The sequence below is a fragment of the Oncorhynchus gorbuscha genome, linkage group LG12 (assembly GCF_021184085.1).
Source record: "Oncorhynchus gorbuscha isolate QuinsamMale2020 ecotype Even-year linkage group LG12, OgorEven_v1.0, whole genome shotgun sequence".
NCBI lineage: Eukaryota > Metazoa > Chordata > Actinopteri > Salmoniformes > Salmonidae > Oncorhynchus > Oncorhynchus gorbuscha.
The window spans coordinates 44,293,990-44,318,524 of NC_060184.1; the positions used below are offsets into that span (position 1 = coordinate 44,293,990).

General features: G+C 43.2%; 1 protein-coding gene across 1 annotated transcript in view; it reads right to left on the reverse strand.

The window, feature by feature from the left end:
• Positions 1-15,147, reverse strand: part of LOC123991040 (forkhead box protein O3-like) — a 50,490-nt gene extending 35,343 nt beyond the window's left edge. Inside the window, exon 1 of the mRNA XM_046292175.1 lies at positions 13,550-15,147. Coding sequence (XP_046148131.1) covers positions 13,550-14,107 — 558 coding nt within the window. The 5' untranslated portion in view covers positions 14,108-15,147. The remainder of the gene's footprint in view (positions 1-13,549) is intronic.
• Positions 15,148-24,535: the final 9,388 nt, after the last annotated feature.

Below are 24,535 nucleotides of genomic sequence, written 5' to 3' on the forward strand. Positions count from 1 at the left end.
TGGGGTACTCACATGCACTGTACACAAAGAGCGAGCGAGCAAGAAAGAGAGAGCGGTATCAAACGGTCAGCTCTGTAAATGTCAAGCCCTCTCACTACCTGACCTGTCAATAAGAACTCATCATCAGTAAGATCATTGTCCCCGCCCCTTTTCAGCCATACACCATCAAGACAACACAATGACATTATAGGCCTACTCTGCTACAGAAACAATAGCCATGAACATAGATGTAAACTATCAACTGGTAATGTAACATGCAGCTTGTCCCTGGGGCAGACAATTAGACGGCACCATTGATTAGAATGTGAAATAGAAAGTGAGTCTGTAATATAGATGCAGGCACACTGTTTAGAGTGTGACACTATTCAGAAGAGAAGGAGAAAGAAAGAAGCCCTGGAGCAATTGGTTCCTATAAACGAGTGCCCCTAACCCCCCAAACACCCAGAGTCCCTTGTATTGGGGGTCATTGCCAAAGGGCAGCTGTAATACAGCAATTTGGAACAAAGCTTGTTAAATTTACTCTCTCCTCTCCCTCCTCCTTTATTTATTTTGCTTAAAGGAGTCTTTACGAAGTTTCATGGATGGTGCTCCCTCAGCCAGGGTGCAAGCACGTGCAAATCCTATTTGTTTCAAACTAGGGGTTGGTTACATTTTCTTACAACCTCGTTATACCTATACTAGCGTCCCATATCGTTGGTGGTTCTATGCTGCTGGTCTTATATAAGCCATGACAATATGCTATCAACCTGTCACATTGCTAAATCACCACAGTGGCATTGCATTTAAATGCCTTTCAATAGAATAGACATTCATTGTTATTGCCTGTCTCTATGACTCCAGAATGAAATCCATCAGCCTGTCGTTTGTACACAAACACTGACAGCAAAGGGGTGCTGTCAGCACCATAACAACCTCCAAAGCATACTCCCATCCCATCTTCACAGAAAGACATCTGATAAAGGCCTAATGGCTTTTGTTCATCCCCTTCTTCCATTTTTCTCCCTCCCCAAGTGGCATCCTCTCCCCTATCTTGATAGGAGCACGAATAATTTTGGGGCTGGAGGATCCACACATACACCATGGAGAGGGAAAGGAAGTCCATTAAAATGATAAACACCATCTATCTCTGCTGGTTTATTGGGGTACGTTTTCATATACTGTATGCCCCCTTACCAAATGGAGGTTGGAGGTGAGGTGGGATGCAGTCTATGACAGACATTACTGCAATAACACAGTAATAAATGACTGTGACAAATGAATGGATGAGTTGTTGTTTAATTGTACTTCAAGAATGATGTTCCCTCCAGCTTAATACAGCACACACACACAAACTAATCCTAGAAAGTGGAACCAAGATGAGTGTGTGCGTGAGGTGTTTTCAAGATAATTAACATGTGTCTGGAATGTACTACACAGTGCATATGTACGAACTGGAACATTGGGGGGGGGGGGGGGGGGGGGATTTCCTTCAAATACATTTGTGTGTATATGTGAGTTTTTATGCATGTGTTTATTTAGCAACAGTGTATGTACAGTGGCTTGCGAAAGTATTCACCCCCTTGGCATTTTTCCTATTTTGTTGCCAACCTGGAATTAAAAATAGATTTTTTGGGGGGGTTGTAGTATCATTTGGATTTACACAACATGCCTACCACTTTGAAGACGCAAAATATTTTTACAGCTGCAAGTCTCTTGGGGTATGTTTCTATAAGTTTGGCACATCTAGCCACTGGGATTTCTGCCCATTCTTCAAGGCAAAACTGCTCCATGGTCGGGGTGATGAGGTGTTGGGTTTGTGCTAGACATAGCATTTTCCTTGATGGCCAAAAAGCTCAATTTTCTTCCATATGTTTGGGGAGTCTCCCACAATGGCTTTTGGCGGACACCAAACATGTTTGAACTCCAATCTCCGCTGTGGAGCTTTGCAGCTCCTTCTGGGTTATCTTTGGTCTCTTTGTTGCCTCTGATTAATGCCCTCCTTGCCTGGTCCGTGAATTTTGGTGGGTGACCCTCTCTTGGCAGGTATTGTTGTGGTGCCATATTCTTTAAATGTTTTAATAATGGATTTAAATGGTGCTCCGTGGGATGTTCAAAGTTTTGGGATATTTTTTTAGAACCCAACCCTGATCTGCACTTCTCCACAACTTTGTCCCTGACGTGTTTGGCGAGCTCCTTGGTCTTCATGGTGCCGCCTGCTTGGTGGTGCCCCTTGCTTAACCTCTCTAGGGCTAGCGTCCCATCTGGCCAACATCCAGTGAGGTTGCAGAGCACCAAATTCAATTACAGAAATGCTCATTATAAAAATTCAGAAAACAAAACATATTTTACGTAGGTTTAAAGATGAACTTCTTGTTAAACCAACCACAGTGTCATATTTCTAAAATGCTTTTCGGCAAAAGCATGCCTAGCCCAGAACATACCTAGCCCAGAACATAGCCCAGTTGACAAATTATTATAAACAGTAACCAGCCAAGCAGAAGCGTTACAAAACTTAGAAATAGAGATAAAATTAATCCCTTACCTTTGATGATCTTCATATGGTGACAATCAGAAGAAATTAATTTACTCAATAAATGTTCCTTTCGATGAAGTCTCTTTATATCCAAAAACCTCCGTTTTGTTAGCGCGTTTTCTTCAGTAATCCACAGGCTCAAACTCAGTCAAAACAATCAGACAAAAAATCAAAATTGTATCCGTGAAGTACATAGAAACATGTCAAACAATGTTTATGTTCAATCCTCAGGTTGTTTTTTTTCATCCTAAATTATCTATAATATTTCAACCGGACAATAACGTTAGCAATATAAAAGGTAAACAAGAAATGCACATGCGCCTGAAAAAAAACTCTGCGACACGTTAGGGTCCACTCATTCAGACTGGTCTTACTCCCTCATTTATAAGAACAAACCTGAAACGATTTCTAAAGACGAGTGACATCTAGTGGAAGGCATAGGAACTGCAAATGGAGTCCTAAGTCAATGGATACTGTGATGGCATTGAATAGAAAACTACAAAACCAAAAAAAAAACGACTTCCTGAATGGATTTTTCTCAGGTTTTCGCCTGCTAAATCAGTTCTGTTATTACTCACAGACACCTTTTAACAGTTTTGGAAACTTTAGAGTGTTTCCTATCCAAATCTACCAGTTATATGCATATCATATCTTCTAGGCCCGAGTAGCAGGCCGTTTAAATTGGGCATGCTTTTCATCCAAAATTCCGAATGCTGCCCCCTACCCTACAAAGGTTAAAGGTGTTGCAGACTATGGGGCTTTTCAGAACAGGTGTATATATATATATACTGAGATCATGTGACAAATCATGTGACACTTTTCCATATATATATATTTTTTTCACCAATTTGGACTATTTTCTGTATGTCCATTACATGAAATCCAAATAAAAATCAATTTAAATTACAGGTTGTAATGCAACAAAATAGGAAAAAAGCCAAGGGGGATGAAAACTTTTGCAAGGCACTGCATGTATGGATGCGTATGTATGTATGTATGTATATGTTTATCTCCCTGCTCCGCATTAGTGACATAACTGAGCCTGAGAATGGGCCTCTGCTCTGCAGCTGTTGAGGGGGTCTAGACTCTGAGCTGCCTGGCTGCTTGCTGCATCAGGCTTAAGTAACACAGGGGCCCAAAGTTCACTGGAGCAGCGCTAGGAACACAGACACACTTTAACCATACACAGTCACATGTACACACACACAGAGAAAAAGGCACACACACACACTTACCCTTACTTCAGGCATGTTTACAGGCCCCATTTTGGTCTCTCTCGCTCTCCCTTTGTTCTGCCATACCAAAGCTACACTTAGCACACATTTCTACAGCAGCTCCAAACTTTGTGAAGTACCTCAACTCCTCCATGGAGTGAAAGGAGACTAGAGGTTTTGAAATTAAACTCCGACTTTACTGTTCTCTATTGTTGCGTGCCTTTCTTTGTTTGCTGACCTCTCCCTCCAGACAAGAGTCAAGCTGTTACATTCCCTGTGGAGCAACCATAGTCTACCGTGGACTTGTTAGCAAGAAAGACTGACTTTCAGTGGCGATTTTAGCAAGTAAATCTTGGTGGGGCAAAATCCCCAAAAATATACGTGGGATACATGCCAGCAAAGCCACTACACAACACAAAACAATACATGAATTGCACCATAACGGTGGCAAACAATGCCCACAAGTTATTAGATCCTACATAAAGCTGTCCCAACAGCAGAGCTTTCTTTTCAGCACCATGGAATGAATGCTTACCACCACTACACCTGGTTATCAGCGGAGCCTTACTGGGAGCAAAACAGTTCATTCAGCCTCATTTACCGCCATAGCTGATATGGCTGACTTGCTTAAAACTTCTTCAGGGTTGGTGGGTCCACTGCGGGACAGTTGAGCTAACATATGCTATTCGCATTAGCCTGAGTTTGTAAGTAACAAAAAAAATCCCAGGACATAGACATATGTGATATTGGCAGAAAGCTTAAATTCTTGTAAATCTAACCGCACTGTCCAATTTACATTAGCTATTATGGTGAATAACATGCTAATTTTTGAGGAGAGTGCACAGTTTTGAACATGAAAAGTTACCAATAAACAAATTAGGCACGTTTGGGTAGTCTTGATTTTGAACAGAAATACAATGGTTCATTGGATCAGTCTAAAACTTTGCGCGTGCACTACTGCCATCTACTGGCTACAATCTAAATTGCACCTGGCATGGAATAATACATTATGCCCTTTCTCTCGAATTTCAAAGATGGTACCATTTTTTTTTTTTAACAGTTTTTTTTCTCTGAATTACGAGATCTAATGTATACAAATGTGGTTTCTACTGACAATTGAGATGTACAAACTATGACATAAGGGAATGAGAGGAGAAGAGGCTATCCTTAATATTGATTAAGAGCAAGCTAAGACTGACGTAGTCAATATAACTATTTGTTCAGCACTTTTGAAATGTACAGCAACAGAAATCAGAACAAGGGTCGTTCTTATAGTATTCTTCCTGTACACCAAGTCAGTACCGAAGGATAAGTAAAGGGAGCATATAAGCAGACAATGAAAGCTCTTACTATATTCAATGATGACATTTCTCTAAAACAGGCTATAGACTAGATGTGCACCACCAAATTAGAACAGTAGGCTGAATTATGAGGGGGAAAGGGACCAAATGGGCTCCTAACAGCTTACTACATGACATACACTTAGTATTACTTTCTTAGCTACAGTATACACACCTCCCTGGCATATTTCATTATTAATGCAGCAGTAAACAATACATTTTTGGTGAGACAAAACCGCGACTCGTCGGTGAAAGTACTTTTTGCCAGTCCTGTCTGGTCCAGCAACTGTGGGTTTGTGCCCATAGGCGACGTTGTTGCCGGTGATGTCTGGTGAAGACCTGCCTTACAACAGGCCTACAAGCCCTCAGTCCAGCCTCTCTCAGAATATTAAGGACAGTCTGAGCGCTGGTGGAAGGATTGTATGTTCTTGGTGTAACTCTGGCAGTTGTTGTTGCCATCATGTACCTGTCCCACAGGGGTGATGTTGGGATGTTCCGATCCTGTGCAGATGTTGTTACACGTGGTCTGCCACAGCGAGTACGATCAGCTGTCCTTCCTGTAGCGCCGTCTTAGGAGTCTCACAGTGTGGATATTGCAATTTATTGCCCTGGCCACATCTGCAGTCCTCATGCCTACTTGCAGCATGCCGAAGGCACATTCATGCAGATGAGCAGGGACCCTGGGGATCTTTTTTTGGTGTTTTTCAGAGTCAGTAGAAAGGCCTCTTTAGAGTCCTAAGTGTACATAACTGTGACCTTAATTGCCAACCGTCTGTAAGCTGTTAGAGTCTTAACGACCGTTTCACAGGTGCATGCTCATTAATTGTTTATGGGTCATTGAACAAGCATGGGAAACAGTGTTTAAACTCTATACAATGAAGATCTGTGAAGTCATTTAGATTTTTACTAATTATCTTTGAAAGACACGGTCCTGAAAAAGGGACGTTTCTTTTTTTTGCAGAGTTTATATACTTTTCTATTGTTTGCAAACTGATTTGTTACACGTATTGATTCTAAAATAACATGAAAAACAGGCAACAGGTGGGGCTCAAAACATGACCGACGGGTAATCACTGCTGAATTTTTACATTTCCCAACCTACTCATAACTGTGTTCAATGAAAGATGGATGATCTCCATGACTGCACTAAATGTGATTTGATCTACATCAGGGGTCTCCAACAGGTCAACCACGAGCTACCAGTAGCTCACCTATGAGTAGCTTGCCAAACAATTCAAAAAGTACATGCAATTTGTCATGTGTTCCATACCAAACTGTCATAAACAAATCTCACAAGTAAGCTCTCCACAATGAATTTCAATAGAAAACTTAAAAATAGACAAGATCCTGGAGAGGTAAATACCTGTCCATTTATGGAAAAATTGCCCTGATTAACTCCTTAGTCATATCTCAGTTTACTCACTTACTTATGGCGCTGCCTACTCCTGATTATTCATTTTTCAAATCATATGAGCAAAACAATGTTGCTTTATCTGGAACTCTAAACCAGGAAAAATCAAATGAGCCCATCTATATAATGAATATGAATTGGGTGGGTTGAGATGATTAAATATAAAAGCACTAAACCTCTCTCTAAAAGCTTCACTTAATCAAAAGTTTTACCCTAAATGGTTGTTGGGGAATAATCAGAATTAGTTGGTAACATAGATAAGATGTTTTATAGTCATTATATGGTTGTTAGTTACTTCTCATCAGAATGTTTATTTTTGTATAATACTGTTTGCCATTTGCAGTCATCTGTTCTCTGTCAGGACTAAGTTACTTGGGCCGCAGAGAGGGGAGAGGTCAAGCGTGTATCTCTTGGCTCCACAATGTCTGTGTGCCAGTCACTGTGTCTCTGTGATCTTGTCAAGGAGGGGGTATTTGATATATGCCTGTTGATAGGTTTTGTTTTATGGTTCTGAGAGTGAGAAAAGCACATAGTTTAGGAGACAAAGCTGAACGATAATTTATGGCCAATGCTGTCTGGCTACGTGTGTCTTTGCTATAAAGGATCTCAGTTGCAATGTGTAAGGACTCTCAGAGAATTCATTGATAAACACTGAATTGTTATGAGACTCACTGGGTTGTGATGGAGCTCATATAATTAAAGATGGACTTTATGATAACTCTGACTTGTGTGTGGTTTGCTCTCATGATTTGGTAAATACAGGAAATTTCCACAACATGGTTCTCAGGTAGATTACTAAGAAAATATCATCCAGATTGCAATGTCTCATTTTCGATTAATTGAAAATGACTTTTTTCAAAGTATCTGTCTTTTTCAAACAAGCATTGCAGAGCTGGCTACAATTTCAATTTCATCCACCTGAAAAGATAGAACAAATATTAAGACTGAATTCAAATGTGCTGGTTGATAAAATACCTGTATTTATGGGAAAGATGTTTGAAAAGTGTATTTTGTTCATAAATTATATTGTAAATTGGAATGGTAGTTATCAGAATTGTACGGGAAGGTCTGCTCAATCCAAGAGTACACCCAGTTGATTAAAGCATTACCCCAAAAATGGAGGAGGCAGGTGGCAGCAGGAGGGGATGTAGGGAACTGGTCTGTCTGCCCAATATAAAGGATCTGGCAGAGGAATAAAAAAAGCATAAATAGGAAAGTATACCAGTTTCATTTGAGGACCAGGATGTTGACAACTGTGCCGTACAGATTGCAAAATAGTTGGGAAGAGATTTTTGATGTACCAATTCCATGGTACAGGGTGTATGAGTTGATATATAACAACATAAGATTCAAGACTTTGAGCTCTTCAGCTAAAATTATTATATTGAATTCGTGCCACCAACAAAATGTTGAATATTTGGGGCATAAAATCATCAAAACTCTGCAGATTTTGTTATGAGGATACAGAATCAATAGACCATTTATTTTGGTATTGCCCTCAGGTAGCCTGTTTCTGGTCTCAGGTTCAGGAATGGTTGAAAGATATATGGTGCAAAGAAATCCGAAGACGGGGGCCAGCAGAGATAGGTGGGATGGGCAGAGGGAAGCTGAGGGTTGGGATGTGGAATTGGAGACAAGTGGGAGCGGAGTTGCTGTGCGGGAGATAGAATGATGGCCAAAGATTTTTTTAAATAAAGTCAAAATAAAAATTATGTTTGAATGACACCGAGGGGCAGTGTTTTTACAACTAATGCCGGTTTGCCTGAGGCGGATGCCGTGCAGGTGTTTGTACACATGCATATACACACACTATAATTCAAATAAACGCATACAAGAACACACACATACATGTAATAGTGCCAGACATGCACACAAACATATAAAGTAGGCATATATATTTCTCTCTCTCGCTCTCTCTCTCTCATGGGGCATTGAACTAATTGTATCTTATTTTTATTTTTCTTCTTGGGGGTGGGGGGCTGTGGGAGGGGTCTCAAATGCTGGAGGGACAGCTATTGGGGAACTGTGGGGGGGACCTTGGAGGGTTCATGTTTTTTGGCCTGGTGGGAGATCTGTCAACGTGCCCTTGAGCAGGGCATTGACCCTGGATGCTTCTGTGTGTCGTTCTGAATGAGAGTCTATTGGATGACTGGTGTGATGTAGTTGTTGAGCGGCTTCACTGCAAGTATATTTTATGTTTTGGATATTCAATAAAAAAAAATCTCACAAGAATCCAACACCGCATGCTCCAACACCGCATGCTCACAAACAAGTGACATTATACCACCCCTGCTTAGCCACTATTGGCTTAAAAAGCCAAACCTAACAGCAATATCACCCGTCTGTATGTGTGGTGTGCGCATTTGTCTATCACTCCGTGTGTAGCCAGTTCCAGCGCCGACAGGGATGGCCGCCTCGCTTCGCGTTCCTAGGAAACTATGCAGTTTTTTGTTTACATGTTATTTCTTACATTAGTACCCCAGGTCATCTTAGGTTTCATTACATACAGTTGAGAAGAACTACTGAACATAAGAGCAGCGTCAACTCACCATCAGTACGACCAAGAATATGACTTTCGCGAAGCGGATCCTGTGTTCTGCCTTTCACCCAGGACAACGGAATGGTGACCTAAAAAAACGACTTCGTAAAAGGGGGAAACGGAGCGGTCTTCTGGTCAGACTCCGGAGACGGGCACATCGTGCACCACTCCCTAGCATTTTTCTCGCCAATGTCCAGTCTCTTGACAACAAGGTTGATGAAATCCGAGCAAGGGTAGCATTCCAGAGGGACATCAGAGACTGTAACGTTCTTTGCTTCACGGAAACATGGCTCACTGGAGAGACGCTATCGGAATCGGTGCAGCCAGCTGGTTTCTCCACGCATCGTGCAGACAGAAACAAACCTCTTTCTGGTAAGAAGAGGGGCGGGGGCGTATGCTTCATGGTTAACGTGACGTGGTGTGATCATAACAACATACAGGTACTCAAGTCCTTCTGTTCACCTGATTTAGAATTCCTCACAATCAAATGTCGACTGCATTATCTACCAAGGGAATTCTCTTCGATTATAATCACTGCCGTATATATTCCCCCCCCAAGCAGACACATCGATGGCTCTGAACGAACTTCGACTCTTTGCATCCATCCAAATCCATTTATCTGGAGGCTGCATTCATTGTAGCTGGGGATTTTAACAAGGCTAATCTGAAAACAAGACGCCCTAAATTTTATCAGCATATCGATTGCGCAACCAGGGCTGGAAAAACCTTGGATCACTGATATTCTAACTTCCGTGACGCATATAAGGCCCTGCCCCGCCCTCCTTTCAGAAAAGCTGACCACGACTCCATTTTGTTGATCCCTGCCTACAGACAGAAACTAAAACAAGAAGCTCCCGCGCTGAGGTCTGTTCAACGCTGGTCCGACCAATCTGATTCCACACTCCAAGACTACTTCCATCATGTGGACTGGGATATGTTTCGTATTGCGTCAGACAACAACATTGACGAATACGCTGAGTCGGTGAGCGAGTTCATTAGAACGTGCGTTGAAGATGTCGTTCCCATAGCAACGATTAAAACATTCCCAAACCAGAAACCGTGGATTGATGGCAGCATTCGCGTGAAACTGAAAGCTGCTTTTAATCAGGGCAAGGTGACCGGAAACATGACCGAATACAAACAGTGTAACTATTCCCTCCGCAAGGCAATCAAACAAGCTAAGCGTCAGTATAGAGACAAAGTAGAATCTCAATTCAACGGCTCAGACACAAGAGGTATGTGGCACGGTCTACAGTCAATCACAGATTACAAAAAGAAAACCAGTCCAGTCACGGACCAGGATGTCTTGCTCCCAGGCAGACTAAATAACTTTTGAGTTATTTAGGACAATACAGTGACAATACAGTGCCACTGACACGGCCTGCAATTCAAACATGCGGACTCTCCTTCACTGCAGCCGACATGAGGAAAACATTTAAACGTGTCAACCCTCGCAAGGCTGCAGGCCCAGACGGCATCCCCAGCCGCGCCCTCAGACCATGCACAGACCAGCTGGCTGGTGCGTTTATGGACATATTCAATCAATCCCTATCCCAGTCTGTTGTTCCCACATGCTTCAAGAGGGCCACCATTGTTCCTGTTCGCAAGAAAGCGAAGGCAACTGAGCTAAACTACCGCCCCGTAGCACTTACTTCTGTCATCATGAAGTGCTTTGAGAGACTAGTCAAGGACCATATCACCTCCACCCTACCTGACACCCTAGACCCACTCCAATTTGCTTACCGCCCAAATAGGTCCACAGACGATGCAATCTCAACCACACTGCACACTGCCCTAACCCATCTGGACAAGAGGAATACCTATGTGAGAATGCTGTTCATCGACTACAGCTCGGCATTTAACACCATAGTGCCCTCCAAGCTCGTCATCAAGCTCGAGACCCTGGGTCTCGACCCCGCCCTGTGCAACTGGGTACTGGACTTCCTGACGGGCCGCCCCCAGGTGGTGAGGGTAGGCAACAACATTTCCACCCCGCTGATCCTCAACACTGGGGCCCCACAAGGGTGCGTTCTGAGCCCTCTCCTGTACTCCCTGTTCACCCACGACTGCATGGCCACGCACGCCTCCAACTCAATCATCAAGTTTGCGGACGACACAACAGTGGTAGGCTTGATTACCAACAACGACGAGACGGCCTACAGGGAGGAGGCGAGGGCCCTCGGAGTGTGGTGTCAGGAAAATAACCTCACACTCAACATCAACAAAACTAAGGAGATAATATAATAATATATGCCATTTAGCAGACGCTTTTATCCAAAGCGACTTACAGTCATGCGTGCATACATTCTACGTATGGGTGGTCCCGGGGATCGAACCCACTACCCTGGCGTTACAAGCGCCATGCTCTACCAACTGAGCTACACAGGACTTCAACAAAGAGCAGAGGGAACACCCCCCTATCCACATCGATGGAACAGTAGTGGAGAGGGTAGTAAGTTTTAAGTATCTCTGCGTACAAATCACAGACAAACTGAATTGGTCCACCTACACAGAGAGCATCGTGAAGAAGGCGCAGCAGCGCCTCTTCAACCTCAAGAGGCTGAAGAAATTCGGACTGCCACCAAAAGCACTCAAAGTTCTACAGATGCACAATCGAGAGCATCCTGTCGGGCGTACCGCCTGGTACGGCCACTGCTCCGCCCACAACCGTAAGGCTCTCCAGAGGGTAGTGAGGTCTGCACAACGCATCACCGGGGGCAAACTACCTGCCCTCCAGGACACCTTCACCACCCGATGTCACAGGAAGGCCATAAAGATCATCAAGGACAACAACCACCCCCCAAAAAATACAAACAATCTAAAACCAGGAAAAATAAAACAGAAAACAGAATTTTGGAAAATATAAAAAATATTTTAAAAATCCCAGATTTTATATTGGCCCCCTTAGAGTTGTTTATTAACCATGGTTTTTTACAGGGTATATTAACAGAAAACATAGTGCACTACTTTCTCTTGTACACAAAGAATCCGGGGAAGAGTTGCAAGGGAAAGGAAGAGAAGAATGTGCCTAATTGAAAGCTAGAAAAAAAAGTGACATACATTTTTTTTTTAAAGTAGCTCTGATCTACATAATGTAAATATGTTTTTTGGCACTCTATTTGCCTATGCATGTGTCAAGAGCCTTGAATGGGAAAGATGTATAATTGATATCCTTCATAAGACATGACCCAGAGTCTGCTGAGTGACGTCAATTCAGTGAGAGGAGAGAAACCAACAGGGATTATTAGGATCTGCCGACCAAATCTACTCAACAAAGCCAGCTCTCCCATCTGACCTGTATGAAACCTAAGACGACAAACTAACCACTCTGTCCTGGACCCCAACTGACAGTGAAATCACAAACTGAACGCGGGTGAAAACACCATGGTTGCCTTGTTGAACACCTGCCACTAAAGCTGGTCTTTAGTTTCATTGGATGTTTTCCTAATGCCAGTAGCCATTACATGTTGATACCCTAAAGCTGGTGCCGTTGGTTGTCTTATATTGAACTACATTGTCCTGGCCGGCTGATTGATCTGTGTGATTGAAAAGCAAAATTACAGAACTATAAAAGGCATAACCATGGGGGATCATGTAGTAACGACATCTGTCAATGCATCCTGCCTCTTACCATTTTTTTTATGTCCACTGAAACATGAGTACCCTACCCACCAGGCCCTCCAAGCCCAATATTCGATGAGCTGCACATAGGCCTACTCCGGCCTTTTCGGTCAACGAGGCAAGTTCCACGGGCCCCCGACACAGTGAATTTTGATCCATGACATCATGCGTCCCATCCCTCGGCACTTTGCAACCATAGCGTCCCCATTGAAGGTAGTCTTACCCCAGGCTGTTCACCCGAGCCCGCAGCATTCCAAGTCGTTATGTAATTCCCCAACGGCAGTTTTAACAACATTGATAGTAGGCCTACAGTAGCCTACCTGACCCAGAAGATCGCAGGCATTAGCCTAAGATGTACAAAACAAATATATAAATATCACTTTGAACAGACTGTCTGGCTGGAGCTGGTGCCATTGACGGCCATGGAAGTGGCATGTTGTTCCTCTTCGTCGTCCTCTTCCTCTGGTATAATGTCAGTGTCGTTGCTCTCTGGTTTCCCAGCATTGGACTCGGGTCGGGGCAATGGTCAGGTGCACAATCATGTTTTGTTCTTTACTCTTAAATGTTGATTAATTGTAGGACTGTACAGTCTAATGATTTATGTAGCCTAATTGTATCAATCTCCGTGCGTCATAAACTCATTTGATTAAAGTCTCTCTAAATAAGCTACAGACAGTCCGGACTCACTTGCTGATACAAAGTTTTGTGTTGTTTTTTGTTTTTCTCAATTCCAAATGCGGGAAATGGAGAGAGAGAGAATGACAGAGTGTGTGTATGTTTATAAACAAAGCCAGGGTACATCCAAAAGCACAAACTCTAGACATGTGTTTCTTGTTATTGTTTTTGTTTTGATGACAGGGGAAGGGAGGAAGGGGGAATGAATGAGGAGATGAGGAAAACATTTGTGCTTACCTTCCACCCAGCTGAGCTGTTACTGTCACCTTTGTCTTTGAAGTACGGCACACATCTCACCATCCACTCATAAATCTGAGACAGAGTCAATCTCTTGTCTGGCGTGCTGCTTATGGCTTTGGTTATCAGGTCAGCATATGAGAGATTCCCCCATGCGTTTCTGCGCGACGAGGACTTCCGTGCAGTCTGCGCCCCCGGGCTGCTGGTGCTGACTGTGCCAGAAGTGGCCGTGGGGGACTGGGAGGGGAGCGGGGAGCCTCCATTTTCCTGTTTGGACAGCAGTCCTTCGGCCGTAGGGCTGTTGCTGTTCTGGTCGTCTGCTCCCAGGCTGGAGCTGGTGCCATTGACGTTGATGGCCATAGAAGTGGCATGTTGTTCCTCTTCTTCATCGTCTTCCTCAGGTATAATGTCAGTGTCATTGCTCTCTGGTTTGCCAGAATTGGACTCGGGTCGGGGCAACGGCCATGTGCACGATCGTGGCCGTTTTTGTGGCTCGAAGTCTGGGTCTATGGCCACATCCAACTCAGTGTGAATGCTGGGGGCTGGAACCTCGGCCATCTCTCCTTCAGTCACTTGCACGTCCCTGCTGCCCGCTGATAAGGTCAGTAGATAAGTAGTGGAGAGTTGTCAAATTCGCATTCCATGAATGCGCGCCCCCGCCTTTGTTGCTATTCCAGACCAGCAGTCCCCAAGGGTCACTATCAACTCCGCGTGAATTGAGAAAATCCTCTAGTAGCAAAAAAAAAAGCACCGCTATGCTGATCAGGATATATTTTAATTGTATTACTCGTGGACCATTATAAATGTCTTAGCACCATAACTATTAAACGATTACTATTCTCCCTGGCTCCATATGCAAGCCACAGCGACTTTACATTTGACAATCGCAACAGTTCAAAACGGGTTGCTGCATATTCGTCGTATTTCTCCTTGCCTGCATATTCGTCGTATTTCTCCTCGCCTGGAGCAATGTTGATAACAACAGTACAATGCCTACAGTTCGTTCATGAGTAATCTACTGTGTAGCCCGAGTTCGTTCATCAATGAGCGGATTGCACATTCCTACCTTGCGTGTTCAAGATCAAATCCCGCATTGATGCAAGGCAAGTGAATACACCAATTTGAACCTCCTCGTCAATTGCCACGGAGAACCTGGTAAAACGTCATCACACTGAAGCTGTCCGCCACGGATAAAGGCGTTCAGTCACTGCGCGCTATGGTGATGGAAGCGATTAATTCCTGCATAGTCCTATCCCTGTCATTGCTGCCATCTTGCCAAATTCCCTTTCACTCTCAAGTCCCTTTTAAAATTAGACTGGATACAGGAACGCTGCGTATTGTTGTCAGTGAGGATCGAAAAACGAAAAGGAACGGAAATTAGAATGCTATCTCCGTTTCTCAAAAAGTCGCCTTTACTGAAGAACGCAGCTCAGTTGGTATGGAAAACGAAACGCCACATCATACATCATACTCGCGATCTCTTCTGCTGCACGCATACACACATATCTATCTACTTAGCACATTCCGTCATGTGACAGCCCTCAACAAGCTCAAAGTTATACAGCAACAGCAGCACTAGTGGTGGCTAGATAAGACTAACGTTACCACTGTAAAGGCCACCCCTTCCGCCTTTTAAAGAGACACCCTCCAAGATACAGTAGCCTATGTGCGCGCAGGCATATCCAGGCAAGCAGTTTGTGGAAGGGACACATGTCCTGGCATGTTGAGGGATCCAGAAATAGACAGAAAGATCATCAAAATATTATTGTACAATGATAAGGACACAAAGAAATTCAACGGTGGATAGAGGACATTTACAATGAATTCCAAATAATTATATTGCTCCTTTTGGAAATATAATTAATAGACTAATGACAAAGGCTACATTATGACAATACTTTTTAAGGTATGGTTGACTTATGTAGCATTATTTCCACTTCCGTTGTGGTGCACTGTTAGAATGTAACAACTGACATAGGCCTACACATATGTAACAATTTAGGCATATGCAAGTAGGTGTTTGTTTTCCTTGTGTTGGGTATTAGCCTATACTTCATTCAAAACCTAAATGACATGCATTCTACCAAATATTATAATGAAATAGTGAAGTCTTTAAGTCAAGTAAAGTCATTTTATTTTAATGACAGTATCTTTAAACCTTTAATCCGTGAGCATGTGTGTCAATCAATGTGGACAGCACGCGCAGAACACGCCCCCTTCAAACCAGATCGACCTCTTCAATCACATGACGTCATTCATAATGAAGAGATAAGGTAATACATGCTATGGTTATCTGTCCTGTATGTGATACTTTGGAGTGGTTGCCCCTCCCCTAACCACCTCCAAGACCGATCAGCCTCCATACGTCTTTGTTCCAGAGAAGATGTTGTGTAAAGTGCCCGTCCACCTTGCAGGGACACGCGCTCTCGATTTATGTACAGGAATGCGCAGTATTCATCAATTAATTCTTGGGACGGATGGCATTGATTAGGAATGGATAACAATCCTACATACTAAATCAGACAAAACACACACATCCTGCAAGGTATTGGTTGTGTTATGGCTTTGAATTTTACATGGAAAACATCGACACTATTTCATTTATAATTATAACAAACGAAGTACATACACATGCATATATACTGACTATTTCAATTGACTGACTTCCTTCTATGAACTCAATAAAATCTTTCAAATTGTTGCATGTTGCGTTTATATTTTTGTTCAGTATACAAAATGAACACAAGAACGAATGCACAAATGCAGGCACGCTCACATGTAAACATGCTCCTCTTTGTTCCTCCTGTCCCAGCTATGTATATAAAGAGGAATGGCTGATACAACAGTTTGGTGCCTGCAGTTAGCTACTGCAGTGGAGGGTTAAAGACACACTCCAGCTATATTTGAACCTTTCCTGTTGAAAAACAATATCCCAAGTATAAGTACAGTAATGTACATCCACTTAAGGCAAAGAAAAATACATTTTAAGCAAAATAGTGTTTTGTAGACTGCAAACTTCAAGGAGTATGCCATTCAAGGAGTTAGTCTGATGCTCTTATGTCATCGGCCTCCCCCCTTGCTTGCGAGAAGGGCTCTGACCCAACTTGGTACAATGTCTTTGGGCATCAGAGAGAGGAAAGGGACACAGGAGGTGGATGAATGAATGCTTCTGCAGGCTGTTCTAAGAGAAGAGAGAGAGAAAGAGAAAGAAAACAGGTGGAGAGATAGGTCAACACAGGTGGAGAGATAGGTCAACACAGGTGGAGAGATAGGTAAACACAGGTGGAGAGATAGGTCAACACAGGTGGAGAGATAGGTCAACACAGGTGGAGAGATAGGTCAACACAGGTGGAGAGATAGGTCAACACAGGTGGAGAGATAGGTAAACACAGGTGGAGAGATAGGTAAACACAGATGGAGAGATAGGTAAACACAGGTGGAGAGATAGGTAAACACAGGTGGAGAGATAGGTAAACACAGGTGGAGAGATAGGTAAACACAGGTGGAGAGATAGGTCAACACAGGTGGAGAGATAGGTAAACACAGGTGGAGAGATAGGTAAACACAGGTGGAGAGATAGGTAAACACAGGTGGAGAGATAGGTAAACACAGGTGGAGAGATAGGTAAACACAGGTGGAGAGATAGGTCAACACAGGTGGAGAGATAGGTCAACACAGGTGGAGAGATAGGTCAACACAGGTGGAGAGATAGGTCAACACAGGTGGAGAGATAGGTAAACACAGGTGGACAGATAGGTCAACACAGGTGGAGAGATAGGTAAACACAGGTGGAGAGATAGGTCAACACAGGTGGAGAGATAGGTCAGTGACAGAGTTGCCCACCCGGGGTGTACTCAAAATGAACACATCACAGCAATGTCAGATGTGTTGCCTATTAATGTGAGGCTGTGTCATTCATTTCAGGCCAAGTACATGTATACTGTAGCTGTTTTAAGTACGTAGTTTAATTATCTCCTGTCACTTCTATCCCCCTTCACCTGAGATGCATACAACAAGACTCGCGGCTCGCTGCGAAGGCTCGCGGCGAAATGTTTGTTTTCAACAGAGTTTGTTCAACGTTTTTAACCGACATTACTCACCACATCACAAGGACCTCCATTCAGTGCCCCTAAGAGAGCGAACACACCAACAGGATTGTCGGTCTACAGAGTAGGGGGCCGTTTGTTTAAGTGCACTCTGCGCTGTGTGTTATAGGGTTAACATACTGTCGGTCTACAGCAGGGATGGGCAACTTTGATGAGGGTGGGGGCCACAAAAAAACGTAACTCATCATGAGGTTACCGCAGTGGCTCGTAGGTCCCCCACCTTGCGAGCAAAACATTTTAGTGGTCCCCCTCATGATTTCCTGCAATTCTACACATTTTACCATAAGGTGGAGACAAATATTTGCAGTTTTTAATATGATTAGCCCCACCGCGGTCGATAAAATCGACCATCCTTACTGTAAGATTAGATAGCTGGCCGCTAGACTAACTTACCAATTAGCTGATATGGGCTAATTAAGTGACTGCTGATGCACAAACACATTTAGAAATTGCACCTTGTGTATTATATTATTCTAACTCTCAATAGCAAATTGAGACCCCTACTGACTTCTCAAAAAAACACAATTAAAAAAAAATGTGTCCGCAGGCCAACAAAAGAGGGGCCGGGCCGCGGGCTGCAAGTTGCCCACCCCTGGTCTACAGGGTACTGTAGGTGTACAGCAGGGGCCTACGCACTTAAAACAGCTATATTAGTTACTCTTTCTCCACCCCTGTGTGACATCCACCCTTTTATCTTGTCCCCTACTACAGTCAGTGGCTAGTGTAATGTTGCATACACAAAAGAGGGCTACCATTTATGTTTCTGCCTGATGTTTTCCCAAACATTGTAATGCTCTGATTGGATTAGAGCCCTCGGAATAGACCGTGATTGATTTTCCCTTAATTGAGAGTTATGGTGGAATAGACAGCTAACAAACTGACAGTAACACACCAAGACACAAACACATGCATGCACGCCGAAGTGGCATGCACACACACACACAAACATACACACAATTCCAGTGGCCTCTAGATATGTACCAGGGAGCTGGCACAAATACGATGATCATATAATCATAACGTTCCCAAACACTACACAGTACACACACTTTAAAACTCAATGTACTACACTGCATTAATACTGTGACATGAATTGCACACAATTTTATGCCAGGTGGCTCAGACTACAGGAGTCTTGAGGGCAGGAAGCCAAAATTGCGTGTGGTTCTGTAGGTGTACTGGGCACTTCACTGATACTGCTTCACTCAGACAAGGTAGGTTGGCCCATGCTGGACAGGCTATTGTGCGCTAACAGGATGACATCATTAGAAGCAATAATAACTCATCTTTGTCATCACTTACCCATCATTTGCGGCCATCTTGTGGTAGAAATGTATAAAGTCAGCCCAGCATTTCAGTCGGTTTCTCTCTTCGGCTCGTTCAAGCCATGCCTGCCATTTGAATGAACCCGGAGGCATCCAACACATCTAACATAAAATAAAAAGTAAAAGTCAGGGGCATAGCCAGAAATGTGTATGTCATTTTTTCATAATACATTTGCATTTGACATTTTAGTCATTTAGCAGACGCTCTTATCCAGAGTGACTTACAGTTAGTGCAACCACATATCACGGGCATAGAAAGTACATTTCTTCTCAGTAAAGTAGCTATCATTAGAGTCAGAGCTAGAAGGGGGGGGGGGGTCAAGATGAGGAAGAGGATTATTTAAGATAATGTTAGATGAGGTAGTAATAAAAAATGTGTATTTAATGTATTTTTTTTTGCTCAATCTGATTGGGTGGGCCTGGCAGGGCATTCCTATGCACCGGAGTTAGGTAATACCATGTTTTGCCTTTGCAGTTTCATCCCTAAAAAGGCACAATTTCTTTTCACCTTTAGTTTATTAAACAGTAGGAGCAAATAAATTACCTTTGGCATTTTTACATGGCAGATGGCTGGTTACATAAAGTATCAGCAGACACAGTAAGTACATTGTTTATTTTCCAGTGGCACAATTCAATTCCAACCACAAGGGGGGTGGTAGTTATCCACTAAGAAGGACATTTTTCCATCCCTTCAGCTCTCACCGATGTGGGCTGTCCCTTATTCTGCTCAGTTTAGCAAAGTATACATCCCTCTGTTTTAGGAAGATTAATAGTGGGCTTGAATGAGTTTCTCTTGTTTCCCTGTCAGTTTCTTTTTAGGTACGTGAGGGGGATGTCAGTAATAAAAGCCGATTTATGGTCATTCTGGAGTCTGCTTTGCCGCACTACATTTACTGTGATGTGGCCTCTGCATCATACTTCTTGTGCTTCGCGGAGCAGGGCTGTTGTGAAGGAAATTGTCAAGGAAGTGAGTTTCTGTTTGTACAAGACACACCGCCCACTCCTACAGTTAACCAATCATGTGGAGCCCTCCACATTATTACAACATTTGAGAGGCACACGACAATGCAGAGTACGGCCCTTGATTTGGCAGCGAAAGCCTCTGGAGGCGCTGCAATTGTGTCACACGCGGATCGCATTTTCAAGTCTAGCATAAATCATCTTTTAAAATCTGTTAAACTGACCACCTCTGGTGGAATTTTCTAAATGATGCATAATATTTTATATTACCCTCAAAACTATAAGTCTCATAATGGAGTGTCCCTCGACTGAAAATTATCCTAATGCCCACTTGAAATGTTGGAACCCTTGCTGTACACTGGATAAAGCCTATGAAGTAGTAGACATTGATTGCTATATTGCATGTCGTCTTAGTATAAACTCCAATAGTCCCTTTTATGACACTGAATATTTCTTACTCTTGGAGAGGTAAAAACTGTGGGATTCAGATAAAGGTGTCAAAAACAATTTGACTACTACAGAGCCTAGATACAGCCGACCAAAACCCCCAGATATTTAAAATATATATATATGTTTTTCACAATAAATGTTTTAGTTTTTTTAATCAGGGGGTGGGGGTCTCCACATTTGTCCCCACGTTGGGGAATTGTAACAAAGACGCAGGGAGTCAGGAAGCAGGTGCAGATGGTGAGTTTAAACATGGAGCATTACAAAACAAGAGAAGCCTCACGTGGGCAGCGTTCCACACCTCTGTGAGCCGGAACTACTCGTCAACTACAGGGGCCTTGGTCTGGCTTGGAGTCCACGGAGCCAGGGCCGGCTGATATCCCAGGTTACCCTGGAAGGGAGTCAGCTCGAGGGATGAGTGAAGGATTTTTGCCATATTCCGCCCAGGGAAGAAACCAGGCCCACTCCCCCTGCCTTTCCTGACTGTGACTCCTTAGGAACCTCCCCAGCTCCTGATTGGTCCTTTCCACCTGCCCATTAGACTGAGTCCGTCACCCGAATGTGAGGCTGACCATGGCCCCCAGCTTCTCCATCCCAGACATTCTGAACAACTTCTTTGCTCACTTTGAGGACAATACAGTGCCACTGACACGGCCCGCTACCAAAACCTGTACGCTCTCCTTCACGGCAGCCAACGTGAGTAAAATATTACGTGTTAACCCTCGCAAGGCTGCCGGCCCAGACGGCATCCCTAGCCGCGTCCTCAGAGCACGCGCAGACCAGCTGGCTGGTGTGTTTACGGACATATTCAATCAATCCGTATCCCAGTCTGCTTTTCTCACATGCTTCAAGAGGGCCACCATTGTTCCTGTTCCCAAGAAAGCAAAGGTAACTGAGCTAAACGACTATCGCCCCGTAGCACTCACTTCCGTCATCATGAAGTGCTTTGAGAGACTAGTCAAGGATCATATCACCTCCACCCTACCTGACACCCTAGACCCACTCCAATTTGCTTACCGTCCCAATAGGTCCACAGACGATGCAATCGCAATCACACTGCACACTGTCCTAACCCATCTGGACAAGAGGAATACCTATGTAAGAATGCTGTTCAACGCTTACGTCTTAGCATTTAACACCATAGTACCCTCCAAACTTGTCATTAAACTCGAGACCCCGGGTCTCGACCCCGCCCTGTGCAACTGGGTCCTGAACTTTCTGACGGGCTGCCCCCGGGTGGTGAGGGTAGGAAATAACATCTCCACCCCGGTGATGCTTGTGCCAGTGGAAGCCACTCAGCTGAGGAGGAGAAAATAGGATTCTGTTCTATTTTTTAAGCGGTGCCGTCGTTGTTGACCAATCACAGTACAAAATGAAGCTTGCATGGTGATACATCAGCACCACAGGAGGATGCTGAGGGGAGGATGACTCATAATGGTTAGTTTGGAGCGAATGGAATGGCATCAAAAACATGGACACCATGTGTTTGCTGTATTTGATACCATTCCACTAGCTAGCTGGTTAACAGTGTAAACTGATAGTCACGTTTAACAATAAAAATCATTATTTTCTAATACTTTTTTTGATAAATTATTTCTGTTGCGTGTAAATATGCTTTTATGCATTCCTATGCTGTTATAGCGATTATTTTTTAGCACGTTGATAATGTTTACTTATTTCATTGCTATGGTTACCGGCAACTGTCGAAATTCGGCGCGTTCAAGGGGATCACTTTTGTCAAGTTGGTGACCATTGTTGGTCACCACCTTTTAAAGTGTTGCAACATAGTTATAAAAATTCCCTGATTTGAGATTACATGTCGACTGCTAGAACTATAACAAAAATGATGTCATGTAGTTTTTGATGACGTCTCCTTCAACTTGTTGCAATTGGAGCCATCACCTGCATTGTTGGACGTACTATTTGTCGTTAGGGTGTTTTTGTTTGACCCATGCGATTATGGCCAAACACGTGAATGAAACAGGAACCAACTTTGCTGCGATACTAAAGCTACAAATGAGATTGACCAATGAGTTGTACACACTTTATGTTTTCAGTTTGTGAGTGTGTGATATGCGGATATAGAAAAGTTTAAATAGATATTTACACAGAAAATGCTTATAAACAATAATAGCTTTGTTGACACTGCTATGTTGATCTGAGCCTTGCTGTTGGAAAACCACTACAGTGTCCGACTTTCAGCTGTCACAGATGCACCTTCCACAACTTCACTCATCGACTTTCATCTACATTCGGTTTCTTTAGGCTTACTGCTCGAACACACCCGTAGACTGAGGGCTTGTGTGTGAAGGCCACTTTGACAAGAGGGACAAGTTGTGTGTTCGGTGGGGCACTAGGCGATACTCCTTTGGCTGTCTGAAAAGCACTTTAGCTCTTACCTCCCTGACTGAATGTCTGTTGTGAGGAGTTTTGGCTCATCACGTTATACTCCAGTCTTAAAGGCGTAGATTTGATTGATCGCTCCTGTACCAATTGTCTGTGTTTTGTGAGGTATTTGGACTTTATTGTACTTCAGCCTGAAAGAGAATGTGTAGTTGTTTACCTGTCCCCTCTATGTGTTTTCAGGTCTTTAGAAGTACTTTACTGCGATCCTCACTTTGTGTGTGCTGTGTTAATGCGGTCCCTTTGGGTCCAGTACATCTCCGTCGGCATCTCGGTCAGTCTGGACTGAGATGGTCCTCTGAAACGTAAAGATCTCCTCCTCTGTTGTGAACAGAGACAGGCAGTCCCCCACATCCTACAAACAGGACCACAGAACAGAGTCATTAACAGAACCAAAACCTCAAACAGTGGGGTAAACCATTACCAAAAATCGGGTTGACACAAACATTACCAAAAACAATCGGGTTGACACAAACATGACCACCAAGAGGGTTTAACACAAACACAGCCACAAACAGAGGGGTTAACAGCACAACAACAGAGATGTTTATATCAAGGATTGTGTTTGTGGTCATGTTGTGGTTGCACCGTGGTCCACACAGTGGTCCACCCCGCTCAGAACCAGGATGTCGAGTAGCAGGCGTTTGCGGTCGTCCTTCCTCCCTCCAGAGAAGCTTCAGCCAACACCACCACCCTCACCTGGGACAGAGGGACAATGGAATCGTAACAACACTAAGAATTGCAGTGAATCAGTGACACCTGCTGTGGGAGAGTGTGGATTTATAAAATGACGGGGAATGCTGTAACACGTACGGTACTTTCACAACAATACAATACCACAGTACAAATGTTGCTGTTATAGAGCTCAGAAATTCTTAAAAGACGGGACAATCTCTATTTTTTTCGACAAATATTTGTCTTCATATTAACTAAATTTGATAGACCAAAATATCAGCTATCATACCACGTAAAGGAACAACCTCATTTTTAATTTTATAAAATGAAACTAACTGGACACCATCAGACACCATAAAATTATTGTGCAACAAGTGTTTAATGGCCTTGATTGTTTAATACTAACATTATATGTAATATAAATCTCCAAACCTATTTCGTTTTGTTTTCTAGCACTATTAAATGCTCCTGTGCTAATTTCGTTAGCATTTCTACATATTTTTATAGATTTAGAACATAAAACAACATTATTAAAGCAAACATTATCCATTAGGTCTAGCACAGCAAATACTTAAATTATTTAAGCATATGTTGCAGAACAGTGATTAAAATATTGTTCCGAATATTGACCAAAAACTATTGACTCCATCAGTGAGGGAGTTGACAAGCCACCGATGTAGGTGACAACAGATACTCAGAACAGACATTTTTTGTCTCTAAAATAAAACTTCAAATACAAACATTTGGAAAATATGGAAAATGAATCATTAGAAAATTCCCAATAAAAACATTTACCATTCTATCAGATCTTTCAGCACTCTGACGGCGTTGACGTTAGACAAAAATCTGACGGAGTTGACGTTTTTGTCACACCCTGTTTCACCTGACTTTGTGCTTGTTTCCACCCCCCAACAGGTGTCTCCCATCTCCCCCCATTATCCCCTGTGTATTTCTACCTGTGTTTTCTGTTTGTCTGTTGCCAGTTTGTCTTATCCAGGCAAGTCCTACATTACCAGCGTGTTTCGTTGTTTCCTGTGCTCTAATTTTTGTTTTCCTAGTCTTCCCAGTTC